The 20,465-nt window shown below is 51.5% G+C and overlaps 7 protein-coding genes across 7 annotated transcripts; 4 read left to right on the forward strand and 3 right to left on the reverse strand.

The window, feature by feature from the left end:
- Positions 1-355: 355 nt before the first annotated feature.
- Positions 356-6,990, forward strand: CPAR01_12425 (major facilitator superfamily transporter; the record flags this gene model as incomplete). The annotated part of the gene is made up of 8 exons (XM_060496681.1): positions 356-883; positions 940-1,000; positions 1,066-1,310; positions 1,366-1,762; positions 1,828-1,959; positions 2,759-3,096; positions 3,178-3,826; positions 4,016-6,990. 8 exons carry the CDS (start codon positions 356-358, stop codon positions 6,988-6,990), a joined length of 5,325 nt encoding a protein of 1,774 aa, XP_060344214.1.
- Positions 6,991-7,149: 159 nt separating this feature from the next.
- On the reverse strand, positions 7,150-7,799 carry CPAR01_12426 (uncharacterized protein; the record flags this gene model as incomplete). Its single annotated transcript, XM_060496682.1, has 3 exons — positions 7,150-7,204; positions 7,366-7,536; positions 7,585-7,799. The coding sequence occupies 3 exons, from the start codon at positions 7,797-7,799 to the stop codon at positions 7,150-7,152; spliced, it is 441 nt and encodes a 146-aa protein (XP_060344215.1).
- A 1,002-nt stretch (positions 7,800-8,801) lies between these two features.
- On the forward strand, positions 8,802-9,195 carry CPAR01_12427 (uncharacterized protein; the record flags this gene model as incomplete). Its single annotated transcript, XM_060496683.1, has 2 exons — positions 8,802-9,023; positions 9,076-9,195. The coding sequence occupies 2 exons, from the start codon at positions 8,802-8,804 to the stop codon at positions 9,193-9,195; spliced, it is 342 nt and encodes a 113-aa protein (XP_060344216.1).
- Positions 9,196-9,561: 366 nt separating this feature from the next.
- On the reverse strand, positions 9,562-9,891 carry CPAR01_12428 (uncharacterized protein; the record flags this gene model as incomplete). The annotated part of the gene is made up of 1 exon (XM_060496684.1): positions 9,562-9,891. The coding sequence occupies one exon, from the start codon at positions 9,889-9,891 to the stop codon at positions 9,562-9,564; it is 330 nt and encodes a 109-aa protein (XP_060344217.1).
- Positions 9,892-10,568: 677 nt separating this feature from the next.
- CPAR01_12429 (uncharacterized protein) lies at positions 10,569-10,856 on the forward strand (the record flags this gene model as incomplete). The annotated part of the gene is made up of 1 exon (XM_060496685.1): positions 10,569-10,856. One exon carries the CDS (start codon positions 10,569-10,571, stop codon positions 10,854-10,856), a length of 288 nt encoding a protein of 95 aa, XP_060344218.1.
- Positions 10,857-13,136: 2,280 nt separating this feature from the next.
- On the forward strand, positions 13,137-14,936 carry CPAR01_12430 (flavoprotein; the record flags this gene model as incomplete). Its single annotated transcript, XM_060496686.1, has 1 exon — positions 13,137-14,936. One exon carries the CDS (start codon positions 13,137-13,139, stop codon positions 14,934-14,936), a length of 1,800 nt encoding a protein of 599 aa, XP_060344219.1.
- A 251-nt stretch (positions 14,937-15,187) lies between these two features.
- Positions 15,188-16,705, reverse strand: CPAR01_12431 (uncharacterized protein; the record flags this gene model as incomplete). The annotated part of the gene is made up of 3 exons (XM_060496687.1): positions 15,188-15,996; positions 16,045-16,162; positions 16,322-16,705. 3 exons carry the CDS (start codon positions 16,703-16,705, stop codon positions 15,188-15,190), a joined length of 1,311 nt encoding a protein of 436 aa, XP_060344220.1.
- Between the last annotated feature and the right edge of the window lie 3,760 nt (positions 16,706-20,465).

Below are 20,465 nucleotides of genomic sequence, written 5' to 3' on the forward strand. Positions count from 1 at the left end.
CATCTCTAGTCGGCTTCATGTCATATTGCCGACTCCTCAGACCAAGCAACCAACCACTGGCGCCCTATTTCACTCGCATTTCCGTCACAAGTCCGGGCTGGTCTTGATCACGTCGCCTATGCGTGCATCACGTCGCCCTACGAGGCCCACTTTATGAAATATTTGAGTCAGAGAAGGTGTAGTGAAAAAATGGAAGAAAATTCGCCTGCCGAAGGCGTGCCTCCGACCGGCGGAGAGCTGCAGGAGTTCTCGACTATATACATTCGGAGGACTCCCCGAGGCAGTATTCATCCTCTGACGATACTTTAGCTTAGAGATCGGCTTACTTTCCATTCTTTAATGTGATTTCCTCGCAATGGGTTCCCCAGATGTCGAAAAGCCGGACGGCTTGACCGCCGCTGTCAAGATCCCTCAACTAAGCCCCGATCCGCTTACCGGCCCCATTCCGGCGGCGGCAGCCCCTCTTCGACCCGTGGCTGCAGCAGATGACGAGGTGATGGAGATGCCAACATGGAAGAAATGGGTAACGCTTGCGGTGGTTTGCTGGATGGCCCTGCCCGTCACCTTCTCTGGTAGCTCCATCTTGACAGCGACTTCCGAGGTTGCTGCCGACTTCAACGTCTCAACGCATGCCATTACCACAGCTAATGCTGGCGTCTTCATTGCCATGGCTATGTCTGCCTTGATATGGCTACCGACGAGTAATATCCTTGGTCGCAGAACAACTTATCTCGTAGCCAACTGCCTCTTGACCTTGTGTTCGATAGGATCGGCGCTCTCAAATAGCTTTGCCTGCTTCACAGCGATTTGGGTCATCGGAGGAACAACTGGTCCATTCTTCCTCGTTGCAGGGCAAACCATCTTGGCAGATATCTTTGAGCCTGTAAGTCGGATATTGTGCCACTTCTGTTTATCATATTGAGCCTGACTGCTGGTTAGACAACTCGCGGAACTGCAGTGGGTTGTTTCTTGGGCAGCTGTGTGGCGGCAAACGCAATTGGTACGTTGGTTGACTACCTTACTCCAGCATTGTGCCCAGGAGTCTTTCGACTGACGAGCTTTCAGCGCCGCTGACGGGAGCCGTCATCGTGACCTTCACCAGTTGGCGAGTCATCTATGGGGTCCAGGCTGGCATGACCTTTCTCGGTCTCATCATGGCCTTCTTCTTCGTGCCAAAAGCGAGCCAGCTGGCGCATCTCAAAATCGCCGTAGCAGAGAGAGCTCCTATTCGGTCTTTGGGTGACTTGGCCCACGCGTTCAATCCGATGGGCGTTCTCCGCCAGTTCAAGTATCCCAACATCGTTGCGGCGGTGAGTTGCTCTTCCCCCAACCCGATTCTAGCTCGTAATCTTATCCATCTCGCAGAATTTCGCCTGTGGACTCCTGGGATTCAACCAGTACGGCCTTTTGAGTTCCATACGACGAGTCATCAACCCTCGGTTCGGCCTTACTACGCCTCTTATCAGTGGACTTTTCTATCTTGCCCCCGGAGCGGGCTTTCTAATGGGAAGCACGATCGGCGGCAGAGTCTCAGACCACACCGTTAAGCGATACATCCGGAAGCGTAATGGTCTCCGTTTGCCCCAGGATAGACTCAAGAGCAGCTTGCCAGCAATTTTCTTCGTTCTCCCTGCCGGTACTCTGATTTACGGGTGGAGCGTGCAAAAGGAAGTCGGCGGAATCGCTTTGCCCATCGTCAGCTGCTTCTTTGAGGGTCTCGGCCTCATGTGGTCTTTTAGCGGTCTGAACACATACTCCGCCGGTGAGCCCTCCCTGCCATCTTGTTGCGTCTTCGACGGTTCGACCTGGACTAATACATTGCATCAGAGGCAATGCCGGAACGCAGGACAGCTGTCATCAGTAGTAAATACATCGTTCAGTACAGCTTCGGAGCTGGCAGCGTGGGCGGTCTGGTGCCAATGATCGACGCCATTGGGGTCGGCTGGTCTTTCACCATCAGTAAGTCTTTTGAGATGATTCTTATTCTTTTGCTCGCATATTGACCTCACCTAAGCCGCAACCTCTGCACTCCTCGCCGGCGTTTTGGTCCTGGGTATTTCCAAATTTGCATCGAAGGCTCAAAATTGGGTGGAGAAAAGCAACAGTGACGATTCAGAATAGTGCCAAGAATGCACTCAAGATTTACGGGCTCAAGAGCTATCTATATGCATAGCATGCGGTATTTGTTGGCGCATGATTTGTTCTATGGTTTTTTGTCAGCCCAGCCTAATCTGGGGCGTCTCTCGTCCCCGTGTCAATCTCATCATATACCTCGTTCGGAAAGTTGACGACCAGGCTCTACTCCAGGACGAATGATATTGCCAATGCCTGGGAGCCAAGCCGGCTTGGCCGGGTTGATCAATCGTGATCTCGGAGACCAACACAACGTCTCAGAATCCATGGATGCCTAGCCACCCCTTGCGCCCGCTGTCTTATGAGCTGCATGCATCCTTCAAAGCTCACTGGTCGATAATTCGAATAGCCAATGAGTTGAAATGAAGGCCCCGATGCAGTTACACAGCGGTCACATTGAGGCACTGCCACCTAAGCAGTCCTACGGCTCGGTCTGACGAGCTCACCACGAGACCAGGGACCTTCCGTGTTGCTTACTTTTGTCCAACTTCCAAGCTCCTTCAGGGCATTTGCAGTCAACGTTGAACCGCCATTCTCCCTCCTTGGAAGCTTCAGTCTCTCTACCAGTTCCAGATCAATACTCCTAACCAGTCCAAAAATTGCAGAATGGAGAACATTTCTACAGCGGTAGCAACCGTGGGGAAACTGAAACCTGAGATTCGTCTGGCTCAAACCATCTCAGAATTCAGCGTTTCTCTCAAGCGCCATCAAGATGACTCTCACATCCGCTTCAAGAACTTGCAGACAAGAAGTCCACCAACCGCCATGGGAGTTTTGCAATTAACAGAAGAGATCAATCGAGATGGGGCTCACCGTCACCGGTCTTGGAGGCCCAACGCCACCCGTCTCGTCACTGTCTTGGAGAGAATTCGTCAATTCGCCCCTATTGGCGACGTCCTTGTTGGAGGCGCCCAAAACCTCTTGGCGTCTGGGGTTTGGGCCACGGTCAGGATGACTCTGGAGGTATGTTCGTCAAGCCTTTTTCTGAACTAAGTCGTTGCAAGTTGTCATTCCGATACTTAGGATAGCTGACGAGAGCTATAGATATCACTGAGCTTCCTGTCATATTTCGACAAAGTTTCAACTCTTCTGATGAGGATTGGTAAATCGTCTTCTCTCCACAAGGATTTCGCCTTGCTTTTTCCCACCTGTCGCCAGACTCAGGCGTACATGTGCGAGTATGTCATTGTTTTCATCAAAATATGCAAAAAGATCACCATCGACGCCCATAAATCATTTGCGGCTCACCTCGCAACGTCTTTCACTTCCACCTTCGACTCGGTCTTCAAACCACTGGAAGACGACTTGCGATCATGGGGTCAGTTGATTGAAAATCGCGTAGCAGTACTCGTTGCAAAGGCCAATGTTGAAAGCAACTCATCTTCTATTGAGAGATTCAGCCGGTTCCAGGTTATGATTTCCCGCGATGCCGCTCATCGGGACCGAGAAACGCGTGCGCATCGACTTTTTGAAGCCTTGGCTCCCAATCAGAAGGAGTTCGAGTCCATTTGGACGAGGGAGCGAAAGAAGGGGACCTCTAGTTGGATCCTAATCGACAAGAGCTACCAAGAGTGGCTGGGCACAAAGACTTCAGCAACGTTGTGGCTGCAGGGTAATTTGGGGTCTGGAAAGACTGTCACCATGGCCTCCGTGGTGGCAGATTGTTTGATCGCACATAAAAATCCTGCTGAGAGTCAGTCAGCCACTTTCCTTGTCGTTTACATCTCACGGTCTCTTCACATGGTTTGGTCCGATTGAACTGTCAATTTCTTATTCTCGAAGAAGCTGACCAGCCACAAAGCTCTAGCTACGACAGATCCAAGGAGACTCCAATCTGTAGCATTTTTCTTTTGCAAAAACAGCAATCAAACAACCTTGCAAGACCACAATATCCTCGGCAGCATTGTACATCAAGTTTTGAGAAATTCGTCTCTGGCCCGATTCCTGGACAACTTTTTAGACGAACACGAAATGAAGCATCAAGTATTCCATGCCGAGTTTTGTATTGACCTCTTGCTCTCCATAACACCACCAGTCTGGCAATGTATACTGGTCCTGGATGGCTTGGACGAAGCTCCTCTGGAAGAGGTGGAATCAGTTTTCGGTCAACTTCATCGACTTATGCAATTCAGACGAGTCAAACTGTGTTGCTCTTCCCGACCCACATCTAGATGCAAATCCGTTGCAGCGTCGTCAATTGGTATCACCCAAACTATTTCTTTCGAAAGTGTCGACAGATCCGAAGACCTGGAAAGTTACATATCGGCCGAGGTCGAAAACTGGAAGCTCATCAGGTCAATATCAAGCAGGCTCGAACAGCTGGTCAAGGAACAGCTACTAGTGCGTTCTCAGGGCATGTTTCTGTGGCTCTCACTGCAGATTGAGGCCATTTGCCCCAAGTACACTCGAGAACTTCGTTCTGAGTCTGAAATTCTCGACATCATCAACAATCTTCCCCGAAATCTTCCACAGGCGTTTGATCAAGCAATTTTAAGAACCCCGGACATGAAGTACGGATCGCGAGTTTTCCAGCTTATCGCGTCAGCAGACCCATGCCTTTCACTGGATGAGCTTCGTGTGGCTCTGAACGTCCAACCCGGATCCTCGATCTGGAGTTCCTCAACTCTGCATCCCTCCGGATTCACTTTGGCCTCGACATATGGTGGCAGCCTATTGGAGATTGATGAGGAGGACTCATGTATCAGGTTCATTCATCACAGTGTCCTGTTACACCTCGTTCAAGCCCCGGCGTTGCCTGCAGCTTCTCCTTACCACTTTCATCTGCATCAAGCAGAGTTTGAACTCGGTGCCATCTGTGTCACTTATCTCAACTATGGGGTATTCGAGAATAGCATGTCACATGCCCAGAATGTTTCGTTTGACAAGATTCCTGGTACTGTGGCAAACTCGATCTTAAGTCCAAATGCCCTGACAAGAAGACTCATTTCCCTTATGTCCCTCGACAGGCGAGCTAGAGCTTCCAACGTAGATCTAGAGCGATTGAACTATGACCTACACCAGTATCGATCAGAAATCCAAGACGACATCCATCTGTTCCTCCCTTATGCCAGCAAACACTGGCTCAGACTTACCAAGTGTTTCTCCGAGGCTATCGACCCATTGATTTATTCACTCTGGGAGAATTTGGTGTCCGGTTCTGTATCGTCCGCATCATCCAGCCTCCCTTGGTCTCCAGGCTCCGTGGCCAGTGCAACGAAATGGTCCCTCTACAACCGTCACGGACCATTGTTCCGACATCTATTGGGTAGCTCCGACGCCGTCGTCGTCAAGGAAGTCCTTCGGATTACACTCACAGTGATCAAACAGTATAAAGTGGACCTGGAAACATCAACAGCGGAGGCCTACCCCATAATCTCAAGACTAAATGAACTACACCACCACTACCTACGCCACGAGTTCTTCCTATCGGGAGAAGACGCTGGGCTCCTGGTCCCCACGTACCTACTACATATGGGTCTCGATGTAACAGTGCTCAATTCTTTAGTCGAAATGGAATGCCTGCCTTTTGGCACCGGCGATAAATATTGCCAGTTTAAAGACCCAGTTGCCGTCGAAATGGCTCTCAGTACCATCGCCCGACATGGGATACCAAGAGTTCTACTTTTCCTTCAACAAGAAAGTCAAGAGGAAGCGGAAAGGGACAGATGCATCAAATCTGCGCTACTTCTTGCGCACTATCTTCCCAGCATTGATACTACCCTTAGCAATGGTTCCACCATTTTACATACCGCTATCAAGTATGGATTTGAGGACCTTGCAGAAACACTGCTCAAAGACCGAGGAGCAGATCCAGACGGCGCCCGTCTCCAGGGCATCTCCAGCCCCTTGCAGCTGTGTCTTCAAAAGAAGTTCAGGCACCTAGCTGTAATACTGACCCAAATGGGGGCTGACATCATCGCGACGCCAGACAACGGCCTTCCTCCATTCTTTCTAGCCATGGGTTTACGTGATTTGCGGCTTTTTGATGCAATGTGGCACGGAAATCCCCATCGATCATCGCGCCAATACGGTCCAAAGAAAGAAACAGCGTTCCAATTTGCGTGCAGGGTCTACTGCGATCCGATTAGCAAAGACTATCCAGACATCTCAGATGCTCTCGATAACATCCTCGCCAAGGACCCCGACGTGAACCGTCCCAACGGTGACGGTGAAACCCCGCTGATGATCACTGCCATGACGGGCAATCTTGAGTTGATGGTACGACTCTTAGATCAAGGGGCGGATCCAACACTTGCGGGTGTTAATGGGGCAACGCCTCTTCATCTGGCAGTGGGGGATACAGTTGCAAAGCTGCTTGAGGTTGGTGTTGACCCGAACAAGGTGACGCCTGATGGCGTATCACCGCTCATGGTGGCCTCACTCCTAGGCGACATTGCTGCTGTCAAGATCCTCATTCACGGTGGTGCGCTGCGTTTCCAGGCTGTCGCTGGTGCGGGGCCTCTGTCAGAGGGTGGAAAGGCACTCTTCAGAATGTCAAAGAGATACCCGAGATTCTACGACGCGGAAAGCTCTACTCGCAATGCAACAATAGACAAGATCGAGGCAGGTGATACAGCCCTCTCACTCGCCATAGCTCGGCTGGAGTTTATGACTGGCGATAAGGAGCAAATCAGTCGTCTACGTCAGATTGTGAAGGACACTGTCAATAAGGATTCCCAGAACAAAGTCAGGGCAAAGGTCACGCATATCACGGAACGATGGGATGACTTCGAGACGATTGTGCTTGAATTGCTCTCACGGAAGCATGGCGCAGTGCTTTGGCCAGAGAGGGAAGCTATCACGCGCCGGTACCGACACACACATTGCTGGCAAACAATCTTAGTCGCGACCCGTTGAGTGGTTGAAGCTAGAATCAAAGAGCGTGGAATTGAAGATTTGGAAGGAATTCCTTTGGAATGAAGCTGGCTAGCCATCTTCGTAATTACTCAAATCGAATCTGAGTACCATATTCGAAGCGTCAGCGAAGGTAGCAACGACTGGTAAACCACGATTCCTTCACCAATTTTTCGCTGCCGCCATAAGCGGTCTGATCGCAGCCAGAGATGCGAATCTAGCAATCCCATATCGCCGTATATAGTTCATGTTTAGATCATGACTTCTGTCCTGATGAAAGCTCATGTTGCACCTTCTGATACAGCTGTTTTGATTCAAGTCAACATTTGTAGACGTATATCATGAGCCGAATTGCGCCAGAAAGACATTGAGACTTACAAGTCCCAATGGACAAAACCGCCCTGAGAATAATCTTGCCTGCAAAGCTCCATACAGAGAGCATAGAGGTTTGTTTCCGTCGGAGCAAATTCATCATCATCGTCGTTTCGTGAAGCCAGATCTTCTGTGACAGAATCTTTATGAATTTGATACATAACGCTTTTCCGTGAAGTGTCAGATACTGAAGTAATTAGTGTTCGATGTTTGGTCTGATTTTACCTTGCAGGGGCTACCCAATCATTCCCCTCGGCTCCATCATATTTCAGGCTATCCTCGACAAGAACTGAGCGTTTCTCGGGAGGACTTGTCATCGGCTGTGAAACACCCCTGGAGGTGTCATCGATCTCGCCAGCATTCTTTACAAGCACAGCACAGAAAGAAAAGGCGGCCCAGGAAGCGAGCACGAGGAGGTGGGAAAGTGATAATGCCCTCATTTTTGACGGAGTAGCCAAAGTCTTTGAGGAGGATTGGAATGGTGATCAAGAGCCGAGAATAGCGTTCGCTTGAATAGGAGCCTAGCCCATGTTTTACTACGCGGGAACTGAGCAGATTTAAATACTAGAAGAGAGTTCTATCTGCATTTTAGGTAGTGATCTACCTTGCCGCAACATGTGTCACTACTAGGTATTGAGATAGCAACGGTGACATCAAAGACAATCACGGCCTTGACAGGAGTCAAGATCACAAGAAAAGCAAACATTGATTGAAGTTTGAGGACGTGACCACGGCTTGATTCACTGCTAAACTGGACCTGTTGTCAACATTGGCATCCCAAGATCACAGCTTGGTGCTTAAGCTTCAGAGTCTGGTGGCACATTGATTGCTTTCTCGACCCGTTGTCTGGAAGGTATGGTGCATCGTTTGCCGAGCGATCTGGGAACGCCACAATAAGATAATATTGCGAATTAACACAAGTCAGAATCCCACACTCATGTGATGAGATACTGTCTTTCAGAGAGGTGATACGAAGAGGTAAGGGTGCATGTATGTAGGGGTAATGCTCTGGGAACAATGGTTCGTAATAAAAATAGCGTGAACATAAGCAAAGGGGGACATGTGTTGTTGTGTTACTGCGCAATCTGTACACCTGTTCCAGGCTTTGGCATTCGACAGATCAGCGAAGTTTGCGTTTGCTACCTGCTTCATAGCGAGAAATGACTGGCAGTCAATTCAATCTTCAATACGAAAGATCGACAGCTAAGCAATGAACAGTTGAACACGAAGACTATCATTGCCCGTTTGCAATTGATGAGCTGAAAACTGCTCATCGCTTCCATGGCAGCTCGTAATGCTCATAGGATCATTTTCCTGGATGCACGTGTCCAGCGCTCCTTTATAAGTACTTCGTGTGCTTGCCATGAAGAAATCGTTGCTCCAAAGCTCATTCACCAACGAGTCCTAAAACGAAACAGACACTTTCTCCAGTCCTTAGCAAAATGCGTCTTGCTCACATCCTCCCTCTAACTCTTCTCGCTGGACCCTCCTTGGTTCTTGGGGAATGTTTCAATTCAGGACCACGAACAGGTTACGCCAATGACAACAACGTTCTCGATCTCAGCGCTGTCTGCAGCTTGCTCACAGGCCTCTACAACAAGGGCGAATTCCGACGGATTTGCGTGCATGACAAAAATAGCATCAAGTGGGACTTTGAGCTGAAGGTATCAATTTTGAAATTCGCAGCCATTTCTACTTGTCTCTGACGCTTTGCAGTATTTTGGTAGTGGTGCAACTCGTACTATCCATGGACCTGAATGCGTGAATGGCTTTTCAAAGGAGGCAAAGTGTGCCCAAGGGGGGAAAACGGCGTACGGCAATTGGGAGTACATGTAAGCTTGCATACTTGCTATACTTGCTATACTTGCTATAAAACTTGGATCAAGCAGTAAGCTGACACGAAATCTCACAGAGCTGATCCCAATAATGGACGCTGCTTTCGCAGCCCAGTGTAACCCAGGTCTTTGGCTGGTTAAAGGAAGTCCAAGGTCATTTTGTATTGTTTTGCGGAGTCCTCTTCACCTCCCAAAGATGTTGCATTGATTTTTCGTGTAGCTATCTGTCCAGTGCTGTCCAAATTGATCTAGTGATTACTATCACGCTACGCAAGCATTCAGCCTCAACTGGGGTTTGTATAGGGAACTGCATGGCATCTAGCCACTGGCGATACCACTTGTGCAATGTGCATGGATGCCTTGAAGATCAAATAGCTCTACTCGCAAAGACACTCGCAATTGGGACTCGTGCAAGTCCAGCCTTGTTTCCCTTGACGCTGGCACTAACATCACCCAGATATATCAGTAAGTGCTCAGCAAATCTATGTGGCATTGTGGGTTGCAATACCTCGGCTTCGCATCCGCCATCGAAGCCTCCGCACCATGTCATGAAACCGCACCCGTAGCGTAAGTTGTACTCGAAATCGGACATGGATCCTTGCGTAGGGGGCCAGGTGAAAGGGACGGTAGGGGTAGCACTGGTGGCAGTGGTGGCACAGGTCATAGCCACAACCAAGAAAGAGAAACTGTATAGCATTTTTGTCTTCGGATCCAAATTTGTGGGCAGAAATACCTCATGTGGAACTGTAAGGGATAGAATGAAAATTCCCAACCTGCGTACTCTAGGAAAACCTGGGAGATGTCATTCATACACTAGAGCTGTTTTATAGTCACTTAGTCATCGTATTTAGTTACGAATGGAGATTCCGTGAAGTTGTTGCCGGTGATTTATGAGTCCGCAAAGTGGGACTTGTTGGCAAAGCATAGAGGCGGTGCCGTACGGATGCCTGAAATATCCACACCTATTGCGCTCTATGTTGCGACCGCCATTAGTCGTGTGTGGAAGTGGAAAAAGTCCAATGGCCCTCATAGCTACTTATGCACGATGATGATTCGATCATAAGGGTCAACACTACTTTTCATCTCATATGCTAGGTTGAGCGGGATGAGGGAATTATATCCGGTAGCTCTCCTTACAAGTTTTGATAACAGCCGTTCTGACGCACTTGACATGCTCTCGATCATATCATATCTGGTTTGAGTCGGTAGAAGCTATAGCGAACGAGTGCTTTGATCCTTAAGGCTGCTGCGTATTACATGGTTGGCCTGTGGTAGTTGACCGAGAACGAGGTTGAGGTGGGTGCCGAGAATAGAGTTCATTAGCTTGTGGGTGTAATAGAGAAGCTTAACTCTACCGGTGAGCGAATCAGAAATATGTACCAGTACTCCGATGAGGCCGCGAACTGCCTCAATACTAGAAAGAGGCAGTATTTTTCATTGAGGTATTGGTGGCGCCAACAACTAAGTAAGGCGTCTCTCAGGTGCATCGACGGCGCACGCGCCACCACTTTTGCCCAAGAGAGGCTCATCCATTATCGCAATGAGGAGCAGAGGTTGCTCAGCGGGACACGGTTCGTTCAAATATCTCAGAAGCAGCACTCAATATCAAAGGGAAAAGAAGTACTAGAGCATGCATGCCGCATTCTCTGGATGATCCGATAACAAAAGTTTCTTGACTCTGTAGGGAGTGCGAAGACGTACACAGTAGGCCGCGGCTCAAGCTAATGCGACTTGATTGAATTATGTCAGCACTCTTTATTTCTGATGGCTCAATAAGAAATGCTCCTCGGTCCGGGGGTGTCGACCGGGGTCTCGCTTGGGGGGGGCTCCTGAGTAAAAAGCGAAAAGTCGGGATGAAATCCACACTTAATCGCCGTTTGAGTGGGGATCCGGCGCCGAAGACACGGAGGACCCTGCGGGATAAAGCCGGATTGCGCTAAACTTGGCAAATTGAAGTCGGAGATGCAAAACAGGGGGCCTATGCTCGAAATTCACAGTGACGCCTTGGAGTTTGCCTTGTGGCAGCCAGGATGAGCCGGTCCGATGGCTGGGTTTGGCAGGCTGACAGCAGTCGATCAGGGAGGTTCAGATGACTGGTGGTTCATGAGTTACTTGAAGCGGCGATATGATGAAGCGAAGTGCCGTGTCTGGGTATGAGCGATGAGGTGAGAATGCGAATGAGTCTGAGAATGAAAGCTGTCTTGGTGACCTGGAATACCAAAGGAAGTAACGGTCCGAGACTGAGTCGATTCGGCAATGGCAACGATCCGCGGAGAATTTCATGTGGGAGGGAAGGAAGGGTCGCTTGCATTTCTGGACCTGCCGTCACTGGTCAAACTGTCTCAGGAGGCAGGAGCGTCAGTGACGTAGAGGCGGGGGAGTTTGCTAAGGAAGGCGCACCTCAGAGGCTCAGTCCGGCTCCTGCAAAAAAGAAAAAAAGTGACTACCCATGCTATGGTTGCCAGTTGGTAAGGAAGGAGCGTGGGATAAGCATAGGAAAAGGCGGGGCAGATTAGGTAATTGCTGCTCACCGACGCCTCCTCGTCGCACCTCAGGTGTCACTAGAGGCAACAGGCCATGGAAGAGAGGTGGTCACAAATGACGGATGGAAGAATTTGGAAAGAAAGAACGGCAGACTTTCCGCCCGCAAGGTCTCCACAAATGTCACCGTCACCGTCTGAGTCTCTCCTCATTTTTCTCCCAGGTCTTTCTCTTGGGGCTCTTGGAGTCGTACCTAGTCGTGAACGTGGACGTGGACTGCTTCCATATCCACCTAGCAAAGGAAGATTCCTTCCCCCCCTCAATCCGCATTTACGGATACTCGACTCTTCCCTGTCGACGACCCCTTGTTTTTCTTCCTTCTGCCCCCCTTCTATTCTGCCCTGCAGGAAGTCCCCACTGCTTCGTCCTGGTCTTCCCGAAAACTCCCATCTGCGTCTCAGCGTCTCAGCGTCGCTTCTCGCCTGCCGCCGCCGCCGCTGCTCGCATTCTCGTCATCTCAAGGAACAAGCCCGGACCTTTTTTTCTTGTCCCTCTCGCATCCAGTTCGCCTCGCTGCCTCATCTCCCGACGAATCATCGTAGCCTAGATCGAAATCAGAGACCAGCGACACCGAGCGATACCAACACCAGCGACAGACAAGCCCAGCTTGTTCCCAGTCACCGACGAAGCGAGGACCACCCAACTGTGTTCCCCCCTCTTCCCCTCGTCACTCGGTCGGTCGGTCACCGCATGCACCTCGTCCCGAGAGTGGAATTAAGGAATTCGCACCCATGTCATGGTGATGCCACATATTGCGACCTATCCATGTCCAATTCTTCCAGCCCGCCAGCCACGACTCTCTCCAAGACTTCATCCTATTATTCGCTGATCTGACTTGCGAGCGACCTCACGCTACCACTCGCTGCTCTGCGGATCGGATACCTACCTGCACACGCTACACACGCATCCCGCCTGGCCTGCTTCATCATCTCCTGTGTGGCCGTACGGACCCCGGATAATTTGCTGGACCACCACTACTGCAGACCTACCCAACGCGACGTTGCACACACCGCAAACGCTGTCACGGACAACACACCACCAACCGCCGATAAATCACAAACCCACTACATCACTCGTGTCACCGAAATTTGGCAGCAGCTCTGCTATTTACGACCGCCGATCGACGACTTTTGACCTTCTTCACCGACTCGCGACAAATACCGACTCCTTGCCAACTCGACTCGCGCCCAAAGTCCGTCTTGGGCCCTTATCATCTCGACACCCGCCTCCGATCACAGCCACGCTAGAGAGTGGTGAGACACGACATTCGATATCCACGACTGCGTTCGTTGCCTCTCGATTCTTAGCTGCCGTCTATCGACTCGAAGCCAATAGCCTGACGGTCGACGAAACCTCCTCGATCACCACGACCCATCCCAAGCACCCCTAAAGCATGACACGATGGATCCCCCCGACCCCTTGCCGCTCCGAATAACGAGGAGCGCCTCTTCCTCCTCGTCACTTCATTTCAAGCCGCGCGACCGAAAGCTGCACCTTCTAGTGGCCGCTAATGGGCCCCGCGACATATCATGGGCACAGGCTCTCGTCGTCCGTCTCTCCAAGAGTTCGGCCATTGAGATGCGCGCCATCGTCGACGACGCCGTGCCCCGCTTAAGCCAGACTGTCATCACTATGCAGAACCGATCCATGACACTGCCGCTAGGTCCCTCGCGTGCCGGCTCCGAAGCAGACGTTGACGATATTGAGTTCTACCGCCAGCAGGCATTCGAGCTGGTTGAGTGGGCTGATCTCCTGGTTCTCGCCCCGATCGATGCCGATAACATTGCCAAGATGATGGTGGGAATCGCGGATACTTTCCTTCTTGAGGTGCTTCGCGGCTGGGACACAGCGAAAAAGGTGCTTCTCGTCCCTGGGATGAGCACGCACATGTGGGAGAACCCGGTAACGAAAAGGCAGTTGAACAAAATCAATAGCAAATGGCCTTGGGTGCGAGCTATGCCACCTATACTCTGGCACTACGACAGCGCACACAAACACCCGAAGCGAATTGTCAATTGGAACGGCTTCAACGACGTGTTAGGTATCATCAAGAACCAAGCCGACTTGCTCGGCCTGGGTCGGGATGTGGACGTCGTCACCCATCTCGGTTACCTCGCTTCGGGTGATCCGCGAGTATACTCCAATTTGCCGCCGGAGATCTGGACTATTATTCTCGACTTTGCCGACGACTGGGAGTTGGCGCAGGCGTTAGGGATTTTCACCAACCTGCCCATGCCATATCCTTGGAAGCTACAACCCAGGAACCCCAACGATCCGGTGAAGGTCTACGAGCACGAATTGGAGTGGCTCGTACTTACTTGCGACTCCACCTCTATTTGCAAAAAGCTGCTTCAGTCGCCGCCTACCTTCCACGAACTCCCAGCACTCGTCATTAAGCTTCTTATCCGCTTCTCGCTGATTGAAGTGCTTACCTGGATGGAGGCCAACCGCCCTGATCTCTTCCAGGCTTTCGACGGCAAGGTCCTCGCGACCAAGGCTTCCGCATACTTTGGACGCTCCGACGTCCTTGATTATTGGAAGGAGAGCCGATATTTCCGTGGTCGCCACCAACAGTGCTACGATGCCGAAGCCCTTGATGGGGCGTCCAAAAACGGCCATATACAGAGCCTGGACTGGTGGTGGCGGCGCTCCGGCTTACCGCTCCGCTTTACCGAGGCTGCTCTCGAGCAGGCCAGTGGAAAAGGTCATCTTCTCGTGCTTGAATGGTGGCGTGATGCCGCTGCCCAGGACGAGAATATTGTGCTTAGACCTGGGAAGTCGCTGTTGTGGGCCGCCCAGCACGGCCAGGTTGACGTCATACGTTGGTGGGTGGCCTCTGGCATTCCTGTTGCCAATGGAGACGGCGTAGCAAAAATTGCTTCACGATGGGGTCAGGTCGGCGTTCTCGAACTTTGGAGGAAGCTAAAGGGCGACGACAAGCTCGCTTTCGACGGCGAGGTCCTCGTTCAACCTACAATCCATCAGCACATTGGGGTTCTGGAGTGGTGGCGCAAGTTCGCATATGGCGAGCTTGAAGGAATGGAAGGGCGGAAACACCGCGTCGAATACCGAACCTGCGACATCGAAGAGGCCTTGGAAGACAGTATCGGCGATCAAGAGCCGGTGCGGAAATGGTGGGCCAGCAACGGGCTCAATCTGAGTATTCGTAATCTTGAGTGGATGAGGCCCAGGTATCTGTAGGACTATCATGACACATTTACGGGCGTAGGCAGCATTGCTTGGGTAGCACTACACATGGCGCCTTGACATTTCTAGCATCAACATGGGCTCGAAAAAGTTTGGCGTTTACCGGGATTTCCTAGGCGTATGGGAGCGATACATGATTAAGGGAATATTATTCAAATTATAGACTGATCGCTATGATGTTCAATCACGCTTGTGTTACACTTTTACTCATTCGCCATTCGAATATGTACCATTTCTGATCATTTTCAGATAACCAGGGGCGCTGCAACGAGGAGGCCTGCGACCAAGACGGAGCCGTCGAGATTCTTTCCCAAAAACGCGGCACCTTGGGCCGATGTTGACGTCGGCGCTGCGCTAGTCGTTGTTGTCCTTGTTGTTGACGTCGAAGATCTTGACGACGACGATGATGTCGGCCCATCATCGCCGCCACCAAGTGTTTGCGTGGGCTGTGGGAAGTTTCTCAGAGACGTAGTCCCCGCTTCACCCCCAGGTATCGTCGCGAGTAGACTAGATGTCGCGCTTGTATCATCACCACCACCTCCGCCGCCGCCGCCGCCGCCTCCACCGTTGGGGTTCCGACACTTCTTGTCCCCGACACAAGTGAGGCCTGCATTGCAGAAGTATGTTTCGCAGCAGACTTGACCGGCTGGCATACATCCGGTGCCGCAGGGTGTCTGGCCGGCCGCACACTGACTTCCTCCTCCTCCTCCGCCGCCGCCGCTGCTACCCTTATTGCACTTCTTATTTCCAGCACACGTCTCTCCGGCGTCGCAGTAGTAGGTATTGCAGCAGACTTGGCCAGCCGGCATACATCCCGTACCACAAGGAGTTTCGCCCGCCGAACACTGACTTCCGCCGCCAGATCCGCCGCCCTTGTCGCACTTCTTGTTCCCCAGACACTTCTCGCCGGCGTCGCAGAAGTATGTATCGCAACAGACTTGACCGGCTGGCATACATCCCGATCCGCAAGGAGTCTGACCAGCCGCACACTGGCTTCCACCACCACCACCTCCTCCTCCGCTATTACAACGTTTTTCGCCCACGCAAGTGTTCCCTGCGGGGCAGTAATAGGTCTGACAGCAAGTCTGTCCCGTAGGCATACACCCAGTGCCACAGAGCGTCTCCCCAGCTCCACACGAAGTGCCTCCTCCGCCACCGCCGCCTCCCTTATTACACTTCTTGTCGCCCGCACACGTCTCCCCAGTCGGGCAGTAGTACGTCTGACAACACGTTTGTCCAGAGGGCATACATCCACTCCCACACTGCGTCTGCCCGTTCCCACAGGAACTTCCTCCCCCGCCTCCGCTGCCGCCGGTACAGTGTCCATCAGAAGTACACGTCTCTCCGGCATCACAGTACCCTCCGTTGGAACAACATACTGTGCCAGAAGGAATGCAAAGCCCATTGCAAAGCACCTTCCCCGAACTACATCCCTGAGGCGGACCAGAGCACGTCTTGCCGACTTGGCAGCACCCACCCGAGGTGCAGTATTTGCCTACCTCGCAGTACCCGCCCGAACCCGTGCCACAGCATGTTCCGGTGATGGGGATGCAGCCGTTGTCGCAGGATTTCTTGCCGATGTCACACGAGGCGACGGCCGCGGCGCCGATGTTGAGGATCGGAATTGTGGAGCCGGTGCCGGGGAAGAGGTAGGCTGGGGTCGAGAGGGAGGTTGAGCCGTCGTAGTTTTGGGGCTCGTCAGCGTGGGTGAGGATTGGGAGGAGGAGGGCCGAGAGGGTTGAGAGAAGGGGTTTGGAGAGCATGGTTGGGTGCTTGTGATGTGTGCTCTTTGAGGATTTGGTCTTGAAAGGGGACAACGTGTCTGGGTAGGTTCGCCTGAAGCTCAAAGGCTTTGAGGGGGGCGGGGGACACGAGATCGTTGGACAGCTTTAGAGACTTGTGTTGTGGTATATGTAGTTCTTGGCCAGGCCCAAGTCCAGGAAGAAAGACAGGTCTTGTGAGGCAGGTGTCTTGGACCTTGACATTTCCGCGGCTTTCTCTGGAGTCCTACTCAAGGGTAGCCACTCACACAAAGCCGTTGATCAGGCTGAGAGCATATCCGTACCATATTGGTAGATATTCAGAGCTGAATACAAGCTTCCAACCCCGGACCTTGCTCATCGCTCGCTAGCTCCCTTATCAAGGCTTACCCGACGTCCATCTCTATTTCTTGGGTGCTTGTTTGCGGTCAAGTCGCACGGACCGACGGACGGCAGGTGGGATGAACAATACGACGGGCGTTCACCTTGTTGCCAAGTCCCTTAATCCCTTGATTGACAAGGCAATTGTTTCTTGGCAAGGCGGGTTTGTTGTACTCTGTACAAGAACTGGAGTCTGTACCGACCCTTCGGATGGGGACGGAAAGGGGTTTGAGTGTATGAATACCGGTGGGCGGAAGGGTGTGGATTGATTAGAGAGTGCGGGTGAGCCTTGTGGGGATGAGCTAGATATGCAGGGTTTAATGATAACCAGGCATCTGCACTTTGAAGGCGCTTCCTTTCCACATGGTTTGATTAGAGGATCATGAGTGGCGTCTCGTGTTCAGATAGTCAGCTCTAGACGTTGAAGAACAGAATGGGTGAGTAGAAATCGCCCCAAGAGGAGGGCTCCATCGCGGAGCACCAGAGGACAGGATACAGTCGGGCAGCTACGGAGTGAACCCGAGTCTATCACTGGCCTTGAAGATCGCTGGTATCATCTACAGCCTCAGATCATCAAATCTGCCTGAATTCAGTCAAAGCTATTAGTCCGACTGACATCACCTGCCACCGCAAGGCATGACTCCGAGTCCGAGTCCGCCTCCGCCTGTCGACCCCGTCCCCGCATTCCTGTCAGCCTGGGCTAGCAAACTCAGCTCGTTTAACCTTGTTTATCTAGCTCCCCTAGCTCCTGCGAGTAAGCGAAGTGAAGCTGTCAAGCTAATGCCGATTCAAGGCGCAGATCGCCAACACGTATCAAATGATTACTCTGACTCGGGCGCGAGATGACCCGCTCAGAGCTACATGATTGGCAAAAGACAGATTAACAATGTTTTCAACCGTGCAATGGTACATGCACAGTACTACATAGTACACACACTTCAAGCGACGTAGGTTTGGCCAACAAAATAAGGTCCTGTCAGACTTTTCACGCCCTAACGGCGACTGGCGCGGTACGGCTGAGTCGAATCTAACGACTGTGACGAATGGAGTTGAGGGGATCCCCAAGAGAGGCGTTCGCTAGTCCCAGAGTCGCAGTTGGACCCTTGTGTAAGTTATGTTGTGGCTTGAGGTTGCTTTTGAGTTGGCGGCTTGGCATTCCTAGACTCTAAGCATCGCTTGCGGGTTTCTTGCGAAATTGGCAGGTTGGGGTCAAGCAGGCTGTCAGAATGGAACGCCAGAATTATTGCCTGGCAAGCCACTAGATAGTAATTTGCTGGTGTACAAGGACTACCATTCGATCTTTCATGACTCCTGGAGATCATCAATTGACTCTGAAATCCCACTCAATGACTATTCAGGGTGAACTTATTTCCATGTGTTGGCATTGTGATGGTGTGGTCGAACAACGAGTGAGCCCGCTATGTGTGGTAGGTAACTAGGTTTCTCGGTTGAACGGGATTCCTGCCGTCTTACGGACCTGAATCGTGAGCACATTTCAGTACCTAGGTGATGTTTTGTTTCGGGTGCTGGCTTTTGGCAAGGCGTCCCCTTATCAATGACATTGATGCACCCCAGCCGTCAACAATGTGACATTGGCGGTTTGAGTTGGGTGCGCAGAAGCCATGGACAGCGATGTTGTAAGTCGAGGGAATGAGGGGCTGACATAAGTGGCGTTTTTTATCTGACGGGGTCGTAAAAAGACACAAAAGGCCAGAATTGGAGTCTCCGCTTTTCCGGGAACCCGAACGCACAGAATTTGTGCTCAGAAGCGCAGAGTCTGGCAAAACCTCGCAAATCAGAATTGACAACATCAATCACCCAAAATCGTTGCCCAAAACAAAAAGTGTCGACGTTGGCCTGATTCGAACAGACGCTCCCGAAGGAACAAGATTTCTAGTCTTGCGCATTAGACCACTCTGCCACAACGCCGGAGTGTCATTCAACCCGCTTTGAGGCGGGGATGGTGGGATTTGGCTTGCTGTCCTTCATGGTCCCAGGCGGGCCGTGACGAAGGTACATGTCTAAGCAGTTGCCCGCGAGAGGTGTGGATGTTGGATGAGATGTCACTTGCTCATGAAGTTGCGAGGTGCTGAGAAGAAAAGCGCCCAGGGCAGGTGTTTCTTAACGTATTATTGCGTTACATCCCATTGCACTTGAGCGTTTTGCTTGAAATCTTCTAAAGTCTTCCTCAAAATATGTCTCTGCCAACCTCAGGCCGCCCACAGCTTCGGGATCGAAGTCCGTGATCTCATGTTAGAAGCAAACCCGTGCTTGCTCCCTAGACGCGAAAGGCAACCATTGTCCCCCTCGCCAAGTAGAGCATCTCGAACCGTTGGCGAATGCGAACTTGCCGACTGTCCGGCGCCAAGGTTATCAAGAGCCTCGGAAACTCTGCACTCGCTGGCGGTACCAAAAAAAAAAAAGTGCTAAATGACACGAGGTCTGAGACTGCCCCTGACCCTGAGCCGATCAGACGAACGGGGTCACCCGGATTTTTGGAGAGGGGAAGTCCAGCCGGCGGGGCTGCATGGAGCATTTGGGGTCTGAAATTTTTTGAACGCTGAACCCATGTTGATTTCGGTTGCTGGCTGTCGTCCGTTCTTATTCTAAATGCATCCTGGCATGAGCTTCGGAAAGTTGATGTAATCAGGAATAGCGCTCTAGTCTTTGTGAGCTGTGAGCAACTCCGCTTGTTCTTGCTATTTTTAACCTTATTCTTACGTTTACTCAATACTAGGCGAGTACCTCGGTCTTCCATTGACTGGAGCCGTCTGATTGATATACCTAGTGCAGATCTGAGATCACGTTCAGACATCGAAGAACTCCTGTTTGCCAAAGCCTGGCATGGCGTGAAGGGCTAAGGCTTGCTGTCGCTACATCTTGCCAACAATATTTGCATGCGATAGTGGTTGATATCTTGCCAAGACCAACGCCGATTAGACTTCTCGGTGGTCTTACTTTCGTCACATCAGACCGTACCGCCGGGTTCGCGAGGAAGACAAGTTGACCTGATGCCAAATGCTTGGCATGGAATGATGTCCCTTTCGGACAGCTGGGCGGAAAGCTATCCAACAGGCGATCTTGGCGGGGTAATAATCCATATCGCCTGGTAAAGAATTGTATCCCAAGTCAACCATGTAACCCGATACGACGGTAAAACTCCTTAGATTGCGTGCGTGAGCCCAGCAAGTCATCGCACGGCTCATCGCCTCTCACTTGTTGCGCTGCCAAGTTTTTCTCCGCCGTCATAGCCGTGCCCACTTGCAGGATCACTCCCAAAGCCAATATGGCTCTCTACCGACTTGCGAAGTTCTCTCTCGAAACAGATTCGGCTGCAAACTACGGGCAGCTCCAGGCAAGAAGTAACGAGGAGATCGGATTT

The sequence above is a fragment of the Colletotrichum paranaense genome (assembly GCF_030867605.1).
Source record: "Colletotrichum paranaense strain IMI 384185 chromosome Unknown Scaffold_11.1, whole genome shotgun sequence".
Lineage (NCBI taxonomy): Eukaryota > Fungi > Ascomycota > Sordariomycetes > Glomerellales > Glomerellaceae > Colletotrichum > Colletotrichum paranaense.